Source organism: Drosophila eugracilis, unplaced genomic scaffold (genome assembly GCF_018153835.1).
Source record: "Drosophila eugracilis isolate 14026-0451.02 unplaced genomic scaffold, ASM1815383v1 contig_90, whole genome shotgun sequence".
Taxonomy (NCBI): domain Eukaryota; kingdom Metazoa; phylum Arthropoda; class Insecta; order Diptera; family Drosophilidae; genus Drosophila; species Drosophila eugracilis.
Genome location: NW_024573812.1, coordinates 1,409,304 through 1,428,652, shown reverse-complemented (window position 1 = coordinate 1,428,652; position 19,349 = coordinate 1,409,304). Strand labels below are relative to the sequence as shown.

Below are 19,349 nucleotides of genomic sequence, written 5' to 3'. Positions count from 1 at the left end.
TTGTCTGCAAAAAATGGAAAACACGTGTAGACAAAAATAATATAATATAACGATGTTTTTTTGGGCTATAATCGGGTACTGAAGAATTTCTCCTAGGCTTTGTTTATTAATTTTTCAAAGATATTTATAGCTGGGGTCTCTCTCTCTCTCTCCGTTTATTTTGTTTGCCCATTGCGACTTTGTAAATAAAAATGCTGTGCCTTGCCGGCATTTTTACTTATAGATAGAAATTTGCGCCTTATTTGCTTAGCGATTCACTTCTATTTTGCTGTGCGGATTGGGGCTCCATTTAACCTTGGCATGTGACTCACCCACCACTACCCTACAACAGTTCAGATCCATATCTGACCGACTGTACCCACCGGTGTATATCTCGAGAGTAAAATACAGTACTAGGGTATATGTACATACATATCGTGGGGCCTCCTAGTCGCAGCTACTTAATCACATAAATGATGCCGCCACCGTTTGGATGTCGTCAGTCGCCAGACAAACGCCCAAAGCACAGCATCTCACACAGATCAGCGGAGAAACTAGGAAAGATTATAGAGAGAGATCCGATCCCGACATCTTTTCGATGTGAATTCCAAGCTCCTTCGAAGCACCGAAACGCAACGCAACCTGTGATAGATAACAAGAGCACAAAATCCAACAGACAGATAGTAAACTGCAGCTGTGATAAATCTTAACCGAAGACTAAATATTTAACTTGGCAATGGCGACATCAAGCGATATGGTGGCGGAGCAACTAGAGAGCCAGAACCTCTTGGGGTACGTCAGTACAGAGCCCTTTTTCATTTTCTTTTGATTATTGGAAAAACATTTTCAATTGGCTTGCACACGCGCCATCGATTCGGTGAATTATTAGTGCCCCCATAAATTGCATCCATTAAGCATTGAATGAACTACAATATGCATCCATCTGGTGTTTGTGGTCGGTGTGCCCTGTTCCCATTCAGGCCTCCATTTCGCTCAATTCACAAAGCGCTGCCAAGTGCGCAGTTTGTTGATTTAATTGGCTTGGCAGAAAGGAAAACAGTAGAGCAACAAAATGCCTGGCATATTTCGCACGAACTCTGCCGGCAAACAATATACAATATATATACAATATGTACTCAAGAGTATATAGTATAGGTATATGTATACTTTTCGTGTTGTCCTCATTGTATGTCTGATTAACACCTAGAACAATCGAAAAATTCAAATGCGAATAAGTGAATAAAGAGAGCTGTCCGTCGACAGTCCAAATTCAATTTAATATCACTGTCATGGAATTGCTCTCTTTGTATAATATTCGACGTTGCGCTATGACACTAACCCCAAAAATTAATAAAACACCGTACGTCTGGCCTAACCCACTTGTCCGTTGTCCTGTTTGTTGAGGTGATACTACTCCAGTTCCAGATCCTCCACGAATAGTGAAATGAAGAGAGCTATCCGTCGACAGTCAAGTTGAATACTGATTATAATACTGTCATGGAATTGCTCTCTTTGTATAACATTCGAAAGGCGACGATGATGATATCAGTGTGCTTAACTGGTTTATAACAAAACTTGTAAGCGTCCTCTGGTTATGGTTCATCCTAATCCTTTCTACATTCCAGTTGATTTTCTTGAAAAACAAACACTGCGTTTTCAAATTCAAGTTTTTCTTATGTATTTGTGGCCATTGGTGCCTAGTAAATACTTTACAAAAAATCTGGAGAAGTTTAACCCGCCCGCTAATAAAATACAGTGCCCGCAACTTAGAGATTAGAAATGCGTTGTTCAGTAGACAGTTCCTACAGGCCACCGCGTCCCCGACCACCGGTGGGTCCTCCTTGCCAGGCACCACGTCCGCCGCCGCCTCCAGGTGCTCCTGGCGGTCCGCCACTGCCTCTTCCGCCGCCCGGAGGCCCGCCTCTTCCTCTGCCACGAGCTGTTAAGGGAATTCATTATTAGTATTTGCAGCTCTTTTATTAGTTCATATTATATCCCAAGACTGTCTTTATAAATAAAATGATTTCATAAATGCACGATTTAAATTCATCTTGATTAACCTGGAGACTAAAGATTTTTCTATACCTAAGGTAAATATGCGTCAGCTATTTCCTTGTCAGTGTTTGCACAATGATTATAAGATTTTAAGATAAGCTAACTTAAACATTGAATTAAAATGTTTGGGTTAAGATCTCGAACAAATCTGCACTTTCCGAAATAGTTAGAACTGCTATAAAACTTATTAAAATGAATTTTCCATATACAAAATATGGCCTGCCTTCATAACAATCTTTATTAAAATGATAGAAAACCTTTTAAATAATATAATTAAATCATAATTTATAAAAACAGTCTTGTTAAAAAAAAAATTCAAAATATGTTAACCAAAGTGCCCGACTCACCCTGTGCGCGTAGTATGGCCGCCTTGCCCCTTCCCGCCGTCCCTCCCAATCCCTTGCCCGTTTGCTTCTTGAACATCGGGGCATTTTTCAGCATGTCGGGCAGTATTAGGAATCGGATCTTGGAGCCGCGGATGTAGACATTCTCCAGGTTGGCGGTGCGTCCATCGCGGTAGGTAACCGTGATCTGGGTCATCTGGCAGTTCATGTTGTCCTCCGCCTCTATTAGTTTTCCGCGGTACACCTCGCCGGTAATTGTTTCACAAGTGATTATGTGGCCCTCGGCCTCGTGCAAAACTTTAATTGGTACACCGATAGACATGCTTGTATCGTATTATTGAGTTTTTCGGCGTTTTTCTATTGATTTTTAACTGTTTTTTCTGATGCCGCAAAATTTGTTCTCCGTTTTTCTTTGGACAAACGTTTACGCCGAGTGTGTGTATGTGTGTGTGCGCTTTGACAGCTGCCGGTGGCCATCTTGTGGTGAAATTCCCGCGTGAGCGCAGGGCTGCATGTGCCGCGTGACTATCGGTCGCGGTCTATCGGTGGTCTGATATTACGCGGGCTTATCTTATCATTTCAAAACAAACACCAGCCATTTGGTACGTCATAAAAGCGGAATAATTTAATTGTCCCCGTATAGCTGATAAGCCTTTTGTTCTGCCTTCGTGGCCATCAGTTTGTTAGCAACTATTGCGACGTTCACACACCAATTGAGTTTTACTCTACATCATGATTTGGTAAACTTTTGGCAGACCTTTACAAATATTAAAATATTTTATAGATTTTTTTGGTTTATTATTAAATCTAAAAAAAAAATAAAAGATGATTTGGAATAAATTTCATCAGATTTAAAAGTTACCTTACCCTAATTTATAATCAATCATAGAAGTAACTAAACGATAGGCGCTACAAAATCAAGCAGGCATCCTTGTGCGATACGGACATTAGACTTAACACCCAATCTTCTTTCCACAGCGACCCAGTGTTTAGTAGTGGCTTCGTTAGAAGAGAGTTTAATGACAGCGGAATTGCCGATGGCAAACTCCGCACCATCTCGACTTCGTCTTGCGCCACGACCATGTCCTCGGAGTCCTACCGCATCTCTCTCGGTGTAGGGCCTCTGTGGTGGTCCTGATGTCCCTGTCCACCACAGAACTGATCATGATAGGGCATCGCTCTTAACGGGTAACAAATTATTATATATTATTCTTATAATTGAACTATAATTATTACTATTCTTTTTTATTGTAGGCTACAGCCGTAAGTCTTCGGTCGACTCGGCTGGTGGCAGCTTGTACGAGGCCAGCTCCCTGGGGTCGTCGTTGTCGTCCTCCCAGTCGGATTGCTCCGACTCGGAATCGCAACCCGACATCCATTCGCTGTGCTCGGAAGATGACTGCCAGGAAGTGCTGCGCCAGATCTTGCAGCACGACCAGCCGGTGCAGATCACCATCAAGCTGCATGTGACCGAGGACCAGTACACCAATTGGAACACGATTTTGAACCCAGTCAACAACTTGTTGTATGTCGCTCTACCGAAGGATCTTCCGCCGGCCGGCTCCAAGCAGACGTTCATCTCGCTTCTGGAGTTTGCCGAGGATAAGCTTGAGGTGGACGGTATCGTAATGGCCATGCCAAAGGATCAGCCAGATCGGGCTCGCCTTATTGAGGCATTCCTGTTCATGGGCTTTGAGCCGCTCTCCAGGAAGGCACCGCAGGCACCACCGGCCGCCATTAACGACAACGAGAACCACTACTTCTTCTATAGCATCGAGGAGTAGTTCGTTGGCAAAGGGACGATTTTCGAAAACACAAACAAATGAAGATGAATTTAAATCAGCAACAATCCAATATCCTGTCCGTAGTTTCAGCAAATCAGTTTTATTAGCTCTCACTCTCTAGATCCAATGACATATTGACCCCAATGTGTTCAGTGAAATGCAATTCAACCTTTTGAAATCTTCTCGTTTACGTAGTCGAAAATCGTTATGAAATTGTCTCCGGTGTGGTTACATTTTTTGGTAGTCTTTCAATTATGGCCAGCCACGTTAAGAGATTTTGATCGCAAATTATTATATTAACCTATATCAAACAAAAAAAAAAGGAAAAAATTAAAAAAAAAAACAATTAAAACTAGAAAATGTCTAAAAAAAAATGTATTTAACCTAAGTTTATTCGTGAATCAATATTTTGTATCTATGTTTTTGATTTTGTTGTAATCACAATATTTCTTTTCATAATTTTCTATATTTTATATTTTAAGCTTATATATGATGTATCGTAATCCCAATTTGTTCATACTAGAAAATATTATATATATTTTTATTCACTTTTTGTATGCTAAACCGATTTAAACGGAAAAGTAGAAATGATAGAGGATAGAAAGGGAAAAACATATGCATAAAAGCTTCTTCACATATGCCAGGAATAAATCCATAAACACACAATATCCAATATTAATAAACATATTAATCAATAGATTCCGCACCAAGCAAGCAAATGAAAGCAATTCTTTTATTTTTTCCACTTTTTGATGTATAATTTTCTTGATTCCAATAATAAAACATATGACTTAACAAAACATGTCCTAAGTATTTTTCTGATTATTAAAATTAATTTGTTTATCGCGTCCAGAGGCACTGCGCAATATTGTTGTTCTTCAATATCTCGAGTGGAGCACGGCTGAGTTTCATGTTTAAATTTATAGCCAAGATCGCCCTTCCCTTCCCTTTTCCAGATAAGGGAAATTTCCGTTTTTTGTCGTTGAAGTGTTTTCTGTTCTTCTGTTTATAAATTGACCCAACCTGATTGCACTTTAAAAAAGATAACTACTGAAAATCTGATAAAGAAGTCCGGACTTTGTCTAGTGATGATTCTCTTATTCTCTCTTCAAAGCTTTTGAAGATAATGCATTATCAGAAAAGAAGAGCAACTATAAAGCTTATAATAACGGGAGCAATTTGTTATCACCTCTATTAATATTTTTAAGTTGATAACCTGCGTCATTTATTTATTGCGTCCATAGTAAAGAATCGAATTTTAAAATAAAAGTATTTAAAGTATCTTATACTTAGCCTCAAAAAATAATTATATTAATAATAATATTAATAGGCAAAACTTACTTCAACATAAAGATTTAGCATGAACAAAATTTTCATAAGGTTTTGGGGCTTATGTGTCAGTTATTCATCAATAAAAATGAAGTTTCAGCTTATTTCCTATATAAATTAGTCATTAAGTAAATATTTTCTAATGATTCTAGAGATCTATCAGCTACAGAAAGTATCAGTATCTCAATGTTTCTTTGATCTACATTACTTTATAAAAATTCAAAGTCATTTTTCAGAGAACTGTAAAGCTAAAAATGATTCCCAGCTAATCTCAGCTTGGAAATCATACAACAGCTGTTCAGGCTGACTCTCTACTCACTTAATGGACGATAAAACTTTGCCAAACTCGAAACCAAAAGAGTATATACCCATTTATGTTATATAGGGGCTAGGGGAGCGTACAATATGAAGAGATAACGATATAAACAGCAGCGGAAGAGGCTCTGGAAAACAGTCGAGACTGGAACGTCGTTGAGTTTACACGAACCACAAGCTTTGAAAGCGAACTGCAGAATATATACATACTATATACTACATATATCCCGGAGTTATCATGCTGAAGACGGTGAGTTTAGTTCCAAAGGGGCGGACATTATCTTATCGGTGGTTTAGATATGACACTTGGTTTAATTTAATTTACTTTCAATCCCTTCCTATTATGTTTAACCAATTTACCTTGATTGCCCGGATGGCCAATGCAGATTATTGTTTTTGCCACTATTTTGGTGGCCGTGGCCATGGCCATGCAGCCATTAGAGGATAATGAGAGGCACCACCATTTGAACCATAAACGTCAGTTGTCGCAGCACCACCAAAAATTCCAGGAGGTGAGGCATTCGGCCAAGGATCACATCCAAAATGCAAAGGCCTTGCATCAGGTTGTATCGCATGCCAAGGAGCATAGAGCCCGTGGACAATCTAGCTCCCAAAGGAAGTCAAGACAGGCTCACAAGGAGCAGGATCACAAGAAGAGCCATCACAAGAAGGAGCACCACTCCCGGAAGTCCCGATCCCACCCTGAGGTCAACAAGCACCACAAGAGGCACTCGGGATCGCGGCGCCACTAGGAAAGATATATGTCCAAAATATATCCTATTTAAATCCTAACTTATGTGTATGTAAGCTTTTCCGTATGCCAAAATAAAAGCGGAACTTTCAAGTAAAGGCCACATAAACTCCTTATACATTATCTATTCGCATTTTAAAATAAATACCTAGACAATTTTTAATTTTTGAGTCTGCAAATAGGTTTTTATAATTGTTCAACATATTAAAAATAGTTAAATAAAATCCATGACCAAAAACTAAACATTTTATGAATGATTTTACTCAAAAAATAATCTTTAGTACTTTTTAAAACTAGAAATTCCGAATAAATTCATATTGAATGTTAGACCTATAAATAGTCAAGAAATTATTCTTTTTAATAGGGTCTTACTTTATTATGACTAGTAAATTGCGCTTGAACATAATAGATTTTATCTGAAGACCAGTTTCTTTAAAAGTTGACAAAGAGGGCTTGCAAAAATATATGTCGATCTCTTGGCCGATATCCACTGTACAGTCCAGCTCTTTTCGTGACCCGGTTTATGGCCCAAAAAATTGAGTATGTGTGGATCGTTAAAGATAGGCCCAAGTCCAGGTTTGGGTCGGCGGTTCAGATGTGTAATTACGCTTGGCCAACTTCGTATTTTGCCGGGCCATGTTACGTTAGCCGCCTCAATTTCTTCGGAAGCGCCGTCCAAGTCAAAAAATCCGGTTTTAGACAATTGAAATTTGAAAATAATAAAGCGCACATGCGAACGTACTCGTATATAAAGTGTTTTGTTTTTTTATTGCAATAAACCTGGTGTTAATTGTGGTCTGGGGTCAAAAACTCCAATGACGTCATCATCATGGTTGCAAGACAGTGAAAGGGTTCAAATTTTTAGGGGGCTTGTATAATTTCTTTGGTTATATAGGAATTTGTGTGTGTGTGTTAAGGAACTCATCTTTGGAATGGTTATAGTATCTTATTTAACCCCAAACTGGGTAAATTCGAGGACGGTAGAAGCCGGCTCCGTAACTGCGATATCCGCCGTAAGCACCATATCCGGAATAACCGCCGTACTTATAGCCTCCACCATATCCACCGTAATAAACAGGAGATGGAGCGGCATAATAACCGTAGCCAATTGTATCGGCAGTGGAAAGATCACCCTCTTCAGCAGCTTTATTATCCTAAAGTAAAATAATTAATAAAGTGTCTTTGGAAAATAATAGCGTAAATATACCTCAATAGGACCTGCAGTTATAGATCCAATAATGGCCAGGCACAAAAGGATGGAAAGTAACTGAAAAAATGTTTTTTTAATTATAATATTTTAACTTGAATTGGCATTGCACCTTTGCCATTGTTGATCTTATTTGCGAAATTTCACGGGGATCTACTTTAGATTATATATTTTTATTTTCTCTCGAATTAGCAACTTTTTCCGATCGTGTTCTGGTTAGAAGCGTTGTATTCCGTAAACTGTTTTCCCCAACGGTCGACCAACAATATTTATAGTGGCCCAAAAAGTCCCGGAGATTGATTTCGCACATGATCATTGATTGGACAAACATTCTGGAGTCTGGGGAAGTCGTTACCCGATCGGAAATGATGTGTCCCATATCAGGGTCAGGCTATTGACTTGATTTGATTTTCTAACTCGGTAAATTGAAAGTATACGACATTTTTTTTTTTTGAATCTTAAGATAAAAGCTGATATCTACTGTAGGCGAGAAATTAATGAACTACAAGTCATTAACAACAATATTGACGCATTTAGCTTAAGTAAGTTCATAATAAATTCTATTAACACGTTCGATGACAAACTGAGTCATTTGATTTGATTGCTAGGACTAAAACCAGATTACATTTTTGTTTACTTTGCGATAACGCTTACTTTATTGAATGGGATTCTAGTTTATTTTCTAAACATTTTGTTATTTAAAAATAAAAAAAACCGTTCCAGGTGTTAAAAGAAAGTTCCCCTTAACACTTATGTGGATTTATGATACATAATACAGGAAAATTAACATATTGAACATTTAAAACTAAATAATTTGTTTTAATAAAACGCACATTAGTAATAATAGTTTTTTATAGCTTCTTCCTTAATTTTTGTCAAACCTATTTTGAAGGAGAAATAATAACAGTTAAAAGCAATATTTTAAAACAAACTAGTAAGTTTTAAAAATTAAATACCAATCATCGCACTCTCCATGTTGTTATCTTGATTTCGCATGCGGCATTTTTTCGTGCCACCTCCAAATTTAGTACCATCACTAGAAATGGCTGCCGCATGAAAAAATAAACGTTTTCATTTTGCGAACCGGAAAAATTGTAAATTGTGGTTGAAGAAACATATTAAAAGTGCAAAATAGGTATTAAAGGTATTAACTTACTTACGGGTAACACATTTAGGCAAATATTTTCCATAGGGAGTGCGAAAGAAACAGTTTTTCACGGCGTGGCGAAAATTGCGAAAGACCGCGACGTCGGCGGCATTCGATTTTCTCCCCTTCTGAACAAAACGTGTCTGTGCTGTGTGTGTCATAAAGTGTATGTTTTTTTCATTTATTGATTAGGATAAGTACAGCGGAACCATGTCCATTCCGCCGTACATGATACCGCAGAATGCGTGGGCGGCCCAGCTGATGGCCCAGCAGGCGTACGCTGCGGCTCACGCTCAGCAGGCTCAACTGCACGCCCAGCAGCAAATGGCAAATCAGATCCAGCAGATCCCGCCACCAGGAGCTCCTATACCCCCGCCTAGTGGTCACTCCAATGGGATTCCCATTCCGGCAGGTGGTCAAGGTCCCGGATTGGGTCAGATTCCAACTCCAAAACCGGACATTCTTACCGAGGAGAAGTTGCAGGAGAAGGCCCTTAAATGGCAGCATCTGCAGTCCAAGCGATTTGCTGAAAAGCGCAAATTCGGTTTTGTCGACACCCAGAAAGAGGACATGCCGCCGGAGCATATCCGGAAGATCATACGCGACCACGGAGACATGACCTCCCGCAAATATCGGCACGACAAACGAGTCTATCTGGGCGCCTTAAAGTACATGCCACATGCAGTGCTCAAGCTGCTGGAGAACATGCCAATGCCTTGGGAGCAGATTCGGGATGTCCAGGTGTTGTACCACATCACGGGAGCCATTACCTTTGTCAATGAGATTCCGTGGGTCATTGAGCCCGTCTACATTGCCCAATGGGGGTGAGTTTTATCATGTTTTTTTCTTGTATTCCCAACTGAATGAATTTTCTTTTCCCTAGAACAATGTGGATTATGATGCGGCGTGAAAAGCGAGATCGTCGGCACTTCAAGCGAATGAGATTCCCGCCTTTTGATGATGAGGAGCCGCCATTAGACTATGCGGACAACGTTCTCGATGTGGAGCCCTTGGAGGCCATCCAAATCGAGCTGGACAATGATGAAGACAATGCCGTGTACAAATGGTTTTACGACCATCGTCCTTTAGTGGATACTCAGTAAGTTTTAAGCTAAACGAATTTATTTTAAATTATCTTGTTCTTAAGGTATATCACTGTTTCAGGTTTGTAAACGGCACAACATACCGCAAGTGGAATCTTTCCCTGCCCCAACTGGCCACGCTGTATCGACTGGCCAATCAATTGCTCACTGACTTGGTGGACAACAACTTCTTTTATTTATTTGACCCCAAAAGTTTTTTCACAGCCAAGGCTTTAAATATGGCTATTCCAGGTGGTCCCAAATTTGAGCCTCTTATTAAAGACCACAATGTTGGGTAAGGACAACTACAGCATTATAAGCCCGATCAAAGTATAATCCTCTTCTTATTTTTCTAGGGATGAGGACTGGAACGAATTTAACGACATTAATAAAGTCATTATTCGGCAGCCCATTCGCACGGAATATCGAATTGCGTTTCCCTACTTGTACAACAATATGCCGCACTTTGTACATCTGAGCTGGTAAGATCTATTATTCTCCAAAAATTATTAATCTAAAATCTTATTTACGTGGTAGTAACGTTTCCAAGTGAACGGCCATGCTGGAAATGCTTCATGTCGCGTTAGAAAAACGTCGAGCTCCCAGCTTACTACCAATTTTGCGATAAACGGGAGCTGCAATAAATATGTTCGTGGCGATTGTTAAGAATAAATCGTGACTGCTGATAGTTGCATACACTTAAACTCACATGAACCTATGAGGACGTATATAACCGATATACTTTATTAATTTCAGGTATCACACTCCCAACGTGGTCTACATCAAGACCGAAGATCCTGATTTGCCCGCATTCTACTTTGATCCACTTATCAATCCCATATCCCATCGTAATGCAAACTCCAAAGTGCAGGAGCCACTGCCGGATGATGATGAGGACTTTACGCTTCCGGACGATGTGCAGCCGTTCCTGCAGGACACTCCCCTGTATACTGACAATACCGCGAACGGCATTGCTTTGTTGTGGGCACCTCGCCCCTTCAACATGCGCTCTGGTCGCTCCCGTCGTGCGATTGATGTGCCACTGGTCAAGTGCTGGTACAAGGAGCACTGTCCGCCTGGTCATCCGGTCAAGGTGCGCGTCAGCTACCAAAAATTGCTGAAATACTATGTGCTTAATGCACTGAAACACCGAAAGCCAAAGCCGCAGAAGAAACGGTAAGTTTAATTATTATCTAGGAATTTAACTGATTATAATGTTTAATTTTACTTTGCAGCTACCTCTTCCGTTCGTTTAAGGCGACCAAATTCTTCCAAACTACCACTTTAGATTGGGTGGAGGCTGGATTACAGGTTTGCCGTCAGGGATACAACATGCTGAACCTCTTGATTCATCGAAAGAATCTTAACTACTTGCATTTGGATTACAATTTCAACTTGAAACCCGTAAAAACTTTGACCACTAAAGAGCGTAAAAAGTCACGTTTCGGAAATGGTAAGTTCAGGGTTTGCTGCCAATTTAACTTCTAAGGAATAACGCATATTTTTTCCTATTAGCTTTTCATTTGTGCCGTGAGATCCTGCGTCTGACCAAGCTAATCATTGACTCGCATGTTCAGTATCGGCTTAACAATGTTGATGCCTTTCAGTTGGCCGACGGACTGCAGTACATATTTGCCCATGTTGGCCAGCTGACTGGCATGTATCGCTACAAATACAAGCTAATGAGGCAGATTCGAATGTGTAAGGATTTGAAGCATTTGATCTACTACCGCTTCAACACAGGTCCTGTGGGCAAAGGACCAGGATGTGGATTCTGGGCGCCTGGATGGCGAGTCTGGCTGTTCTTTATGCGTGGCATTACACCTTTGCTAGAACGTTGGCTTGGCAATCTGCTGTCGCGTCAGTTTGAAGGACGACACTCGAAGGGTGTTGCCAAAACGGTGACCAAGCAACGTGTCGAATCCCACTTCGATTTAGAGTTGCGTGCATCCGTTATGCACGACATTGTGGACATGATGCCAGAGGGTATCAAACAAAACAAGGCGCGTACCATTTTGCAGCATCTGTCGGAGGCATGGCGTTGCTGGAAGGCGAACATTCCGTGGAAGGTGCCCGGTCTTCCTATTCCTATTGAGAATATGATCCTGCGTTACGTAAAGATGAAGGCCGACTGGTGGACAAACACGGCCCACTATAATCGAGAACGAATTCGACGAGGAGCCACTGTGGACAAGACTGTTTGCAAGAAGAATCTGGGGCGATTGACACGTCTTTACCTGAAGGCGGAGCAAGAGAGGCAGCACAACTATTTGAAGGATGGTCCATACATCTCCCCGGAGGAGGCTGTGGCTATATACACAACCACCGTCCATTGGTTGGAGTCACGTCGTTTTGCGCCTATTCCCTTCCCTCCACTGTCGTACAAACACGACACCAAGCTGCTTATCCTTGCTCTTGAGCGGTTAAAGGAGGCTTACAGCGTGAAGTCCAGATTAAATCAAAGTCAACGCGAGGAGCTCGGACTCATTGAACAAGCCTATGACAATCCTCACGAGGCCTTGTCCCGTATAAAGCGTCATTTGCTTACGCAGCGAGCATTTAAAGAGGTTAGTTATTTGTAATACAAGTTTCTAGAATTCTGTATAAAGAGCTTTTTGAATTTCAGGTCGGAATTGAGTTTATGGACTTATACAGTCATTTGATACCTGTATATGAGGTAGAACCGTTGGAAAAGATTACGGACGCATATCTGGATCAATATTTGTGGTATGAAGCAGATAAGCGGCGACTGTTTCCTCCATGGATCAAGCCCAGCGATACAGAGCCCCCACCATTATTGGCCTACAAGTGGTGTCAAGGTAAAAATATTAATTTTATAAATCCGAATAAATTCCTCGGCAATGGGCATTTTGGGTGTGTGATTTGTAGCAAAGTGATATGTATTTGATCATCCCCTTGTTGCAAACCTCACGCCGAAGATGAGTTCCATAAACAACCCGAATAGGAAAAGGCAAGTGATCATATTTTTCTCTTTGAAGGAGGAAGAACTCACAATATCTCTTTATTAAATCAGTTAACAATTTTAAATCTTTATAACAGGTATCAACAACCTGCAGGATGTTTGGGATGTGGGCGAGGGAGAGTGCAATGTTCTGCTGGAGTCTCGATTTGAAAAGCTCTACGAGAAAATTGACTTGACATTACTTAACCGTTTGCTTCGTCTGATTGTCGATCACAATATCGCTGATTACATGACGGCCAAGAACAATGTGGTAATCAACTACAAGGACATGAACCACACCAACAGCTATGGTATCATCCGAGGCCTGCAGTTCTCATCGTTCATCACACAGTACTATGGTTTGGTGTTGGATCTCCTCGTTTTGGGTCTTCATCGATCCAGCGAAATGGCTGGTCCTCCACAAATGCCAAACGATTTCTTGACGTTCCAGGACGCAGTCACGGAAACGGCACATCCGATTCGACTGTATTGTCGCTATGTCGATCGCATTCACCTGTTCTTTAGGTTCACGGCGGAGGAGGCGCGAGATCTTATCCAGCGCTATTTAACCGAACATCCGGATCCGAACAACGAAAACATTGTGGGCTACAATAACAAAAAGTGCTGGCCACGCGATGCTCGTATGCGTTTGATGAAGCACGATGTCAATCTGTAGGTTTCCATTTAATCAAATTCAATTTTTTAAGTGATTATTGAACATTTTTTATTTTCTTCTTAGGGGTCGTGCTGTCTTCTGGGATATTAAAAACCGCCTGCCACGTTCTGTTACAACCATTGGTTGGGAGAGTACCTTTGTCTCAGTGTATTCCAAGGATAACCCCAATCTGCTGTTTAACATGAGTGGATTTGAGTGCCGCATTTTGCCAAAGGTTCCTTAACCCAAAAGTTATATTTAAGTTCAGTTTATAATTAAATGTTTTCTCCTCACAGTGTCGCACCCAGAATGAAGAGTTTACCCATCGTGATGGCGTTTGGAACTTACAGAACGAAATTACAAAGGAGCGAACGGCTCAGTGCTTCCTGCGGGTTGATGATGAGTCTCTTGGACGCTTCCATAATCGTGTCCGCCAGATCCTGATGGCTTCCGGATCCACTACATTTACAAAGGTAGTTCAAAGCTAATATATACGTCTTTAATCTTAGCGATACTGATATACCTATTCCAGATCGTAAACAAATGGAACACAGCGCTAATTGGATTGATGACCTACTTCCGCGAGGCTGTGGTCAACACCCAAGAACTGCTAGATTTACTGGTCAAGTGCGAGAACAAAATTCAGACCCGTATCAAGATTGGTCTCAACTCTAAAATGCCTTCCCGTTTCCCGCCCGTTGTGTTTTATACACCAAAGGAACTGGGCGGTTTGGGAATGTTGAGTATGGGTCACGTTTTGATTCCGCAATCCGATCTGCGTTGGTCCAAGCAAACAGATGTGGGCATCACTCATTTCCGCTCCGGTTAGTTTCAAGAAAATTACGGTTTTAATATCTGATTATGATAAAACTTGTTTGTTACTTTTAGGTATGTCGCACGATGAGGACCAGCTTATTCCCAATTTGTATCGGTACATTCAGCCTTGGGAAAGTGAGTTTATCGACTCACAACGTGTGTGGGCGGAATATGCATTGAAGCGTCAAGAGGCGAATGCCCAGAACCGCAGGCTAACTCTGGAGGATTTGGAGGACAGCTGGGATCGCGGTATTCCGCGTATCAACACACTCTTCCAGAAGGATCGTCACACGCTGGCTTACGACAAGGGTTGGCGTATTCGAACGGAGTTCAAGCAGTACCAGGTCCTCAAGCAAAATCCATTCTGGTGGACTCACCAGCGGCACGATGGCAAGCTGTGGAACTTAAACAACTACCGCACGGACATGATCCAGGCGTTGGGAGGAGTGGAGGGCATTCTGGAGCACACATTGTTCAAGGGAACTTACTTCCCCACGTGGGAAGGTCTTTTCTGGGAGAAGGCCTCAGGATTTGAAGAGTCGATGAAGTACAAGAAGCTGACCAATGCTCAGCGATCTGGTCTCAATCAGATTCCGAATCGACGATTCACACTTTGGTGGTCACCGACTATCAATCGTGCAAATGTGTACGTCGGTTTCCAAGTCCAGCTGGATCTGACGGGTATTTTTATGCACGGCAAGATTCCCACACTAAAGATCTCGCTGATTCAGATCTTCAGAGCTCATTTGTGGCAAAAGATTCACGAGTCTATTGTGATGGATCTGTGTCAGGTATTCGATCAAGAACTGGACGCTCTAGAGATCGAGACGGTGCAGAAGGAGACCATCCATCCGCGTAAGTCCTACAAGATGAACTCCTCGTGTGCGGACATTCTGCTTTTCCCCGCCTACAAGTGGAATGTGTCGCGGCCATCACTGCTGGCAGATACAAAGGACACCATGGACAACACCACCACCCAGAAGTATTGGTTGGATATCCAGTTGCGTTGGGGCGATTATGATTCGCACGATGTGGAGCGATACGCTAGGGCTAAGTTCCTCGATTACACTACGGACAACATGTCCATCTATCCATCGCCCACGGGCGTGTTGATAGCTATCGATCTGGCCTACAATCTGCATTCTGCTTACGGCAACTGGTTCCCTGGATGCAAGACCCTCATCCAACAAGCCATGGCCAAAATCATGAAGGCGAATCCAGCACTCTATGTGTTGCGTGAACGCATTCGCAAAGCTCTGCAGCTTTACTCCTCAGAACCAACGGAACCTTACCTTAGTTCACAGAACTACGGAGAGTTGTTCTCTAACCAGATTATCTGGTTTGTGGATGACACTAATGTATATCGCGTAACTATCCACAAGACATTTGAAGGAAATCTGACAACGAAACCAATTAACGGAGCCATCTTCATCTTTAATCCCCGAACGGGTCAGCTCTTCCTGAAGATCATTCACACATCTGTGTGGGCAGGTCAGAAACGTCTGGGCCAGTTGGCCAAGTGGAAAACTGCTGAAGAAGTAGCAGCTTTGATTCGATCGTTGCCGGTAGAGGAACAGCCCAAACAAATCATTGTGACGCGAAAGGGTATGTTGGATCCATTGGAGGTGCACTTGCTCGACTTTCCCAATATTGTAATTAAGGGGTCTGAGCTGCAGTTGCCCTTCCAGGCGTGTCTCAAAGTTGAGAAGTTTGGTGACTTGATCCTTAAGGCCACCGAGCCCCAAATGGTGCTCTTCAACCTGTACGACGATTGGTTAAAGACCATTTCATCGTACACGGCCTTCAGTCGTCTTATCCTGATTTTGCGCGCTCTCCACGTCAATACGGAGAGGACAAAGATCATACTGAAGCCGGACAAAACCACCATCACTGAGGCCCATCATATTTGGCCCACACTGACAGATGAGGAGTGGATCAAGGTGGAGGTGCAGCTGAAGGACCTCATTCTGGCCGATTACGGAAAGAAGAACAACGTCAATGTGGCTTCGCTGACTCAGTCCGAGATCCGTGACATCATTCTCGGTATGGAAATCAGCGCTCCATCGGCGCAGCGCCAACAGATTGCCGAGATCGAGAAGCAGACCAAGGAGCAGAATCAACTTACGGCCACCACCACTCGTACCACGAACAAGCACGGTGACGAGATCATTACCTCCACTACGTCCAATTACGAAACACAGACGTTCAGCTCAAAGACAGAATGGCGAGTGAGAGCAATCTCCGCCACCAATTTACACCTGCGAACGAACCATATCTACGTAAGCTCGGACGACATCAAGGAGACCGGCTACACCTACATTCTGCCCAAGAACATACTCAAAAAGTTTGTCACGATCTCGGATCTGCGAGCTCAGATTGCTGGCTACTTGTATGGCGTGAGTCCACCGGACAATCCGCAGGTGAAGGAGATTCGCTGTATCGTAATGCCGCCGCAGTGGGGCACCCACCAAACGATTAACCTGCCCAATACCCTGCCAACGCATCAGTATCTCAAAGACATGGAGCCACTGGGCTGGATTCATACTCAGCCTAACGAGTTGCCGCAATTGTCGCCGCAGGACATTACCACTCACGCAAAGATCATGCAGGAGAACTCTAACTGGGATGGTGAGAAGACGATCGTAATCACATGCTCCTTTACTCCCGGATCCTGCTCGCTCACAGCCTACAAGCTGACACCTTCAGGCTTCGAATGGGGCTCAAAGAACACTGACAAGGGCAACAATCCTAAGGGCTACCTGCCGTCGCACTACGAACGCGTTCAGATGTTGCTTTCGAACAAGTTCCTCGGATTCTTCATGGTGCCGGCGCAGAGCAGTTGGAACTATAATTTCATGGGCGTGCGCCATGATCCCAACATGAAGTACGAACTCCAGCTGGCCAACCCGAAGGAGTTCTACCACGAGCTTCACCGCACTTCTCACTTCCTGCTCTTCTCGAATCTCGAGGACGCTGGTGATGGCGCTGGTGCAGATCGTGAGGATGTGTACGCGTAGGAGGTGCAGATCTGGAGTCTTAGGTTTTTCGTTTTAGTGCATACAAACAATTTTATAAGCGTGTTTTCAAAATGCTAGCATCTAGGTACATTTTGTAATAAAAACCATTCTTTTCCCAACAAGTCACTTCGTTGCCATGGAATTCATTACTCCGACGTCGCTTCTAGACTTAGTATTCATAACATTTGTTAACGGTAAGAGTTCTGTGTATGTATGACTAAAGTTAATGCTAAAGTTATGTTTGGTTCGGGTTTGGTTTCTGTTCCGGTTTCTAGGTACGTTCGATTGATTGTTGACCCGCATTCAGGAGCACTTCCACAGCACAATGGCCAGGTTACCGGCGAAGAACAGGTATAGAATGTTTTCCGTCTCGTAAGAGACTTCAAAACCGAATCCTTCACCAACAACCACATGCCAATAGATGCCGAACTTCTTATCCATGTTCTCCTTGATGATTTTGGCAGCGTGCTGGTAACGGATATAAAGTTATTAATTAAGGTTATTATACAGTTGAGAGGAAATATAAATGAAGGATTAGAGCCACCATACATAGGAAATTGTTTATTTTGTTAAATAAATAATTTAATCCAGATTTCAGCAAAACTTTGGTTCAGCTACTCAAGTCTTGCTTTATTTACTAGTTAAAAATATATCATTTAAGATTTTAAAAAGCTTTTACATATTAAACTGTTGTAAAATGTAAGTTTAAAATTTTCTCATAAAGCAATACATGTAATATATATGAATATTTTTTAAATCTTACCTCATAATTAGATGCATATTTCTCGCAGGCGGTAATGGATAGTTCAATGGCCTCTATCCGCATCTCTTCATTCATGTCAGAGTGCTTAAATCAATGTTATCAGTCAAGATTGATTTCGGGATTTATATACTTTACCAACCTTAACCAGGGGATAAACGTGAACGATTTTCTTCTCGCCCTCCTTGTTGGCTTCCTCGTCCGCCATGTCTACGATTCACCAAAGACTGAAGGAAGGAACCCAAAAATATAACTATCACGAAGCCTAAGGCTAATGTAATAAAAATCGAGTTAAATTCCTATTTACATGTGACACACAAGTCAAGGTAAAGGCAGCACTGTAGCTATAGATGTGTATATACTATATGATGAATGGCAGGTGAATGTTTATGAATTCTCCGTTTTTGCGCTATTGTCACGACAGGATGGCTGCTATGGCAATTTGTTTTTGAGCACGGTTTCGGTTTCGATGGGCCTGCCAGCCTGTCAGGAGCGAGGTTGACTTGCAACTAACGATGGCACTGGGTCCGCCGGCTCCTTGCTGACGCCAACTCCATTAACTGGCAACCACAGGCGGAGTTTCTGCGCCGGGGGAAAGAACATGTATGAGCCGGGGAGTTAATAGCTACTACACTCGGTGTGCGCTGCGTTTGCGCCAAGTCTGAATGCTAAGGGACCTTCGCCTCATGCTCCTTGCTTCCTGCATCCCCGGTTTTTGTTGCAAACAAAAGCAATTTCCGTGCGGGTGCCACAGCGAGACAGACGACTCGGCGTCATAGTCATCATCTTGGCGGCAACCCCAATTTTTGCAACGATTTCTGCACCAAAAGTGGTCAACTGGGGGAGGAATGGTCATTGATGCTTGGAAAAACCCACCCCGCACCCGAGATAATGCACTCAAAATGTCAACAGATTGTCAGTTAACAAAACGAGGAGAATGGTTAGTTCAACAATTTAGAATGGAACTAATGACTCGAAGAAATTAAGTTGTTTGATAGAATTACATAAATTTATGTTTTTAAAGTAAAGATTTGGTAGTTCGAGATCTGATTGATATTGAAGTTTTATAGCTTAAAAATTATAAAAGATATAGTTAAAAACTATAAAAAAACATAATTAATAACTCTTATAAATTCTTTAACTTTT

The 19,349-nt window shown here is 42.1% G+C and overlaps 6 protein-coding genes and 1 non-coding gene across 8 annotated transcripts; 4 read left to right on the top strand and 3 right to left on the bottom strand.

Annotated features, from left to right (window-relative positions):
- Positions 1-492: 492 nt before the first annotated feature.
- On the top strand, positions 493-4,964 carry LOC108106582 (ornithine decarboxylase antizyme). Its single transcript, XM_017213763.2, is given in 4 exon segments — positions 493-771; positions 3,357-3,513; positions 3,515-3,566; positions 3,633-4,964. Coding segments are annotated over 4 exon segments (795 nt in total). The 5' UTR covers positions 493-715; the 3' UTR covers positions 4,163-4,964.
- LOC108106583 (small nuclear ribonucleoprotein Sm D3) lies at positions 1,633-3,113 on the bottom strand. Its single transcript, XM_017213764.2, has 2 exons — positions 2,382-3,113; positions 1,633-1,918 (listed from the first exon to the last, which is right to left on the bottom strand). The coding sequence occupies exons 1-2, from the start codon at positions 2,698-2,700 to the stop codon at positions 1,782-1,784; spliced, it is 456 nt and encodes a 151-aa protein (XP_017069253.1). The 5' UTR covers positions 2,701-3,113; the 3' UTR covers positions 1,633-1,781.
- Positions 4,965-5,714: 750 nt separating the features above from the next.
- On the top strand, positions 5,715-6,715 carry LOC108106584 (histidine-rich glycoprotein). The gene is made up of 2 exons (XM_017213765.2): positions 5,715-6,056; positions 6,193-6,715. Exons 1-2 carry the CDS (start codon positions 6,045-6,047, stop codon positions 6,556-6,558), a joined length of 378 nt encoding a protein of 125 aa, XP_017069254.1. The 5' UTR covers positions 5,715-6,044; the 3' UTR covers positions 6,559-6,715.
- A 591-nt stretch (positions 6,716-7,306) lies between these two features.
- Positions 7,307-8,011, bottom strand: LOC108106309 (neuropeptide-like protein 31). The gene is made up of 3 exons (XM_017213280.2): positions 7,877-8,011; positions 7,765-7,824; positions 7,307-7,711 (listed from the first exon to the last, which is right to left on the bottom strand). The coding sequence occupies exons 1-3, from the start codon at positions 7,883-7,885 to the stop codon at positions 7,508-7,510; spliced, it is 273 nt and encodes a 90-aa protein (XP_017068769.1). The 5' UTR covers positions 7,886-8,011; the 3' UTR covers positions 7,307-7,507.
- Positions 8,012-8,796: 785 nt separating this feature from the next.
- On the top strand, positions 8,797-17,565 carry LOC108106600 (pre-mRNA-processing-splicing factor 8). Of its 2 annotated transcripts, none has more exons than XM_017213791.2 (14): positions 8,797-8,899; positions 9,104-9,735; positions 9,795-10,010; positions 10,076-10,288; positions 10,350-10,475; positions 10,750-11,169; positions 11,229-11,446; positions 11,509-12,560; positions 12,620-12,812; positions 13,054-13,627; positions 13,695-13,845; positions 13,907-14,083; positions 14,143-14,434; positions 14,499-17,565. In XM_017213791.2, the coding sequence occupies exons 2-14, from the start codon at positions 9,122-9,124 to the stop codon at positions 17,441-17,443; spliced, it is 7,191 nt and encodes a 2,396-aa protein (XP_017069280.1). In that variant the 5' UTR covers positions 8,797-8,899; positions 9,104-9,121; the 3' UTR covers positions 17,444-17,565. The 2 variants fall into 2 exon arrangements, with proteins under 2 accessions (XP_017069280.1, XP_017069279.1); XM_017213790.1 differs by having other exon boundaries at positions 8,799-8,908.
- LOC121530536 lies at positions 10,519-10,694 on the top strand. Its single transcript, XR_005993982.1, has one exon.
- On the bottom strand, positions 17,468-18,840 carry LOC108106601 (dynein light chain 4, axonemal). The gene is made up of 4 exons (XM_017213792.2): positions 18,511-18,840; positions 18,346-18,430; positions 18,207-18,290; positions 17,468-17,911 (listed from the first exon to the last, which is right to left on the bottom strand). Exons 2-4 carry the CDS (start codon positions 18,409-18,411, stop codon positions 17,747-17,749), a joined length of 315 nt encoding a protein of 104 aa, XP_017069281.1. The 5' UTR covers positions 18,412-18,430; positions 18,511-18,840; the 3' UTR covers positions 17,468-17,746.
- Between the last annotated feature and the right edge of the window lie 509 nt (positions 18,841-19,349).

Excerpts from the sequence above, each read along its gene's own strand:
- LOC108106309 (XM_017213280.2), bottom strand. Across the intron at positions 7,712-7,764 it reads TAACTGCAGGTCCTATTGAG|GATAATAAAGCTGCTGAAGA; the intron begins GTATATTTACGC and ends ATTTTACTTTAG.
- LOC108106583 (XM_017213764.2), bottom strand. The coding sequence starts at position 2,700 with ATGTCTATCGGTGTACCAATTAAAGTTTTGCACGAGGCCGAGGGCCAC. Across the intron at positions 1,919-2,381 it reads GGCCATACTACGCGCACAGG|CTCGTGGCAGAGGAAGAGGC; the intron begins GTGAGTCGGGCA and ends TTCCCTTAACAG.
- LOC108106600 (XM_017213791.2), top strand. The coding sequence starts at position 9,122 with ATGTCCATTCCGCCGTACATGATACCGCAGAATGCGTGGGCGGCCCAG. Across the intron at positions 10,476-10,749 it reads CACTTTGTACATCTGAGCTG|GTATCACACTCCCAACGTGG; the intron begins GTAAGATCTATT and ends TATTAATTTCAG. Across the intron at positions 13,846-13,906 it reads AGTGCCGCATTTTGCCAAAG|TGTCGCACCCAGAATGAAGA; the intron begins GTTCCTTAACCC and ends TTCTCCTCACAG.
- LOC108106601 (XM_017213792.2), bottom strand. The coding sequence starts at position 18,411 with ATGGCGGACGAGGAAGCCAACAAGGAGGGCGAGAAGAAAATCGTTCAC. Across the intron at positions 18,291-18,345 it reads ACGTTTATCCCCTGGTTAAG|CACTCTGACATGAATGAAGA; the intron begins GTTGGTAAAGTA and ends CATTGATTTAAG. Across the intron at positions 17,912-18,206 it reads AATATGCATCTAATTATGAG|CACGCTGCCAAAATCATCAA; the intron begins GTAAGATTTAAA and ends ATCCGTTACCAG.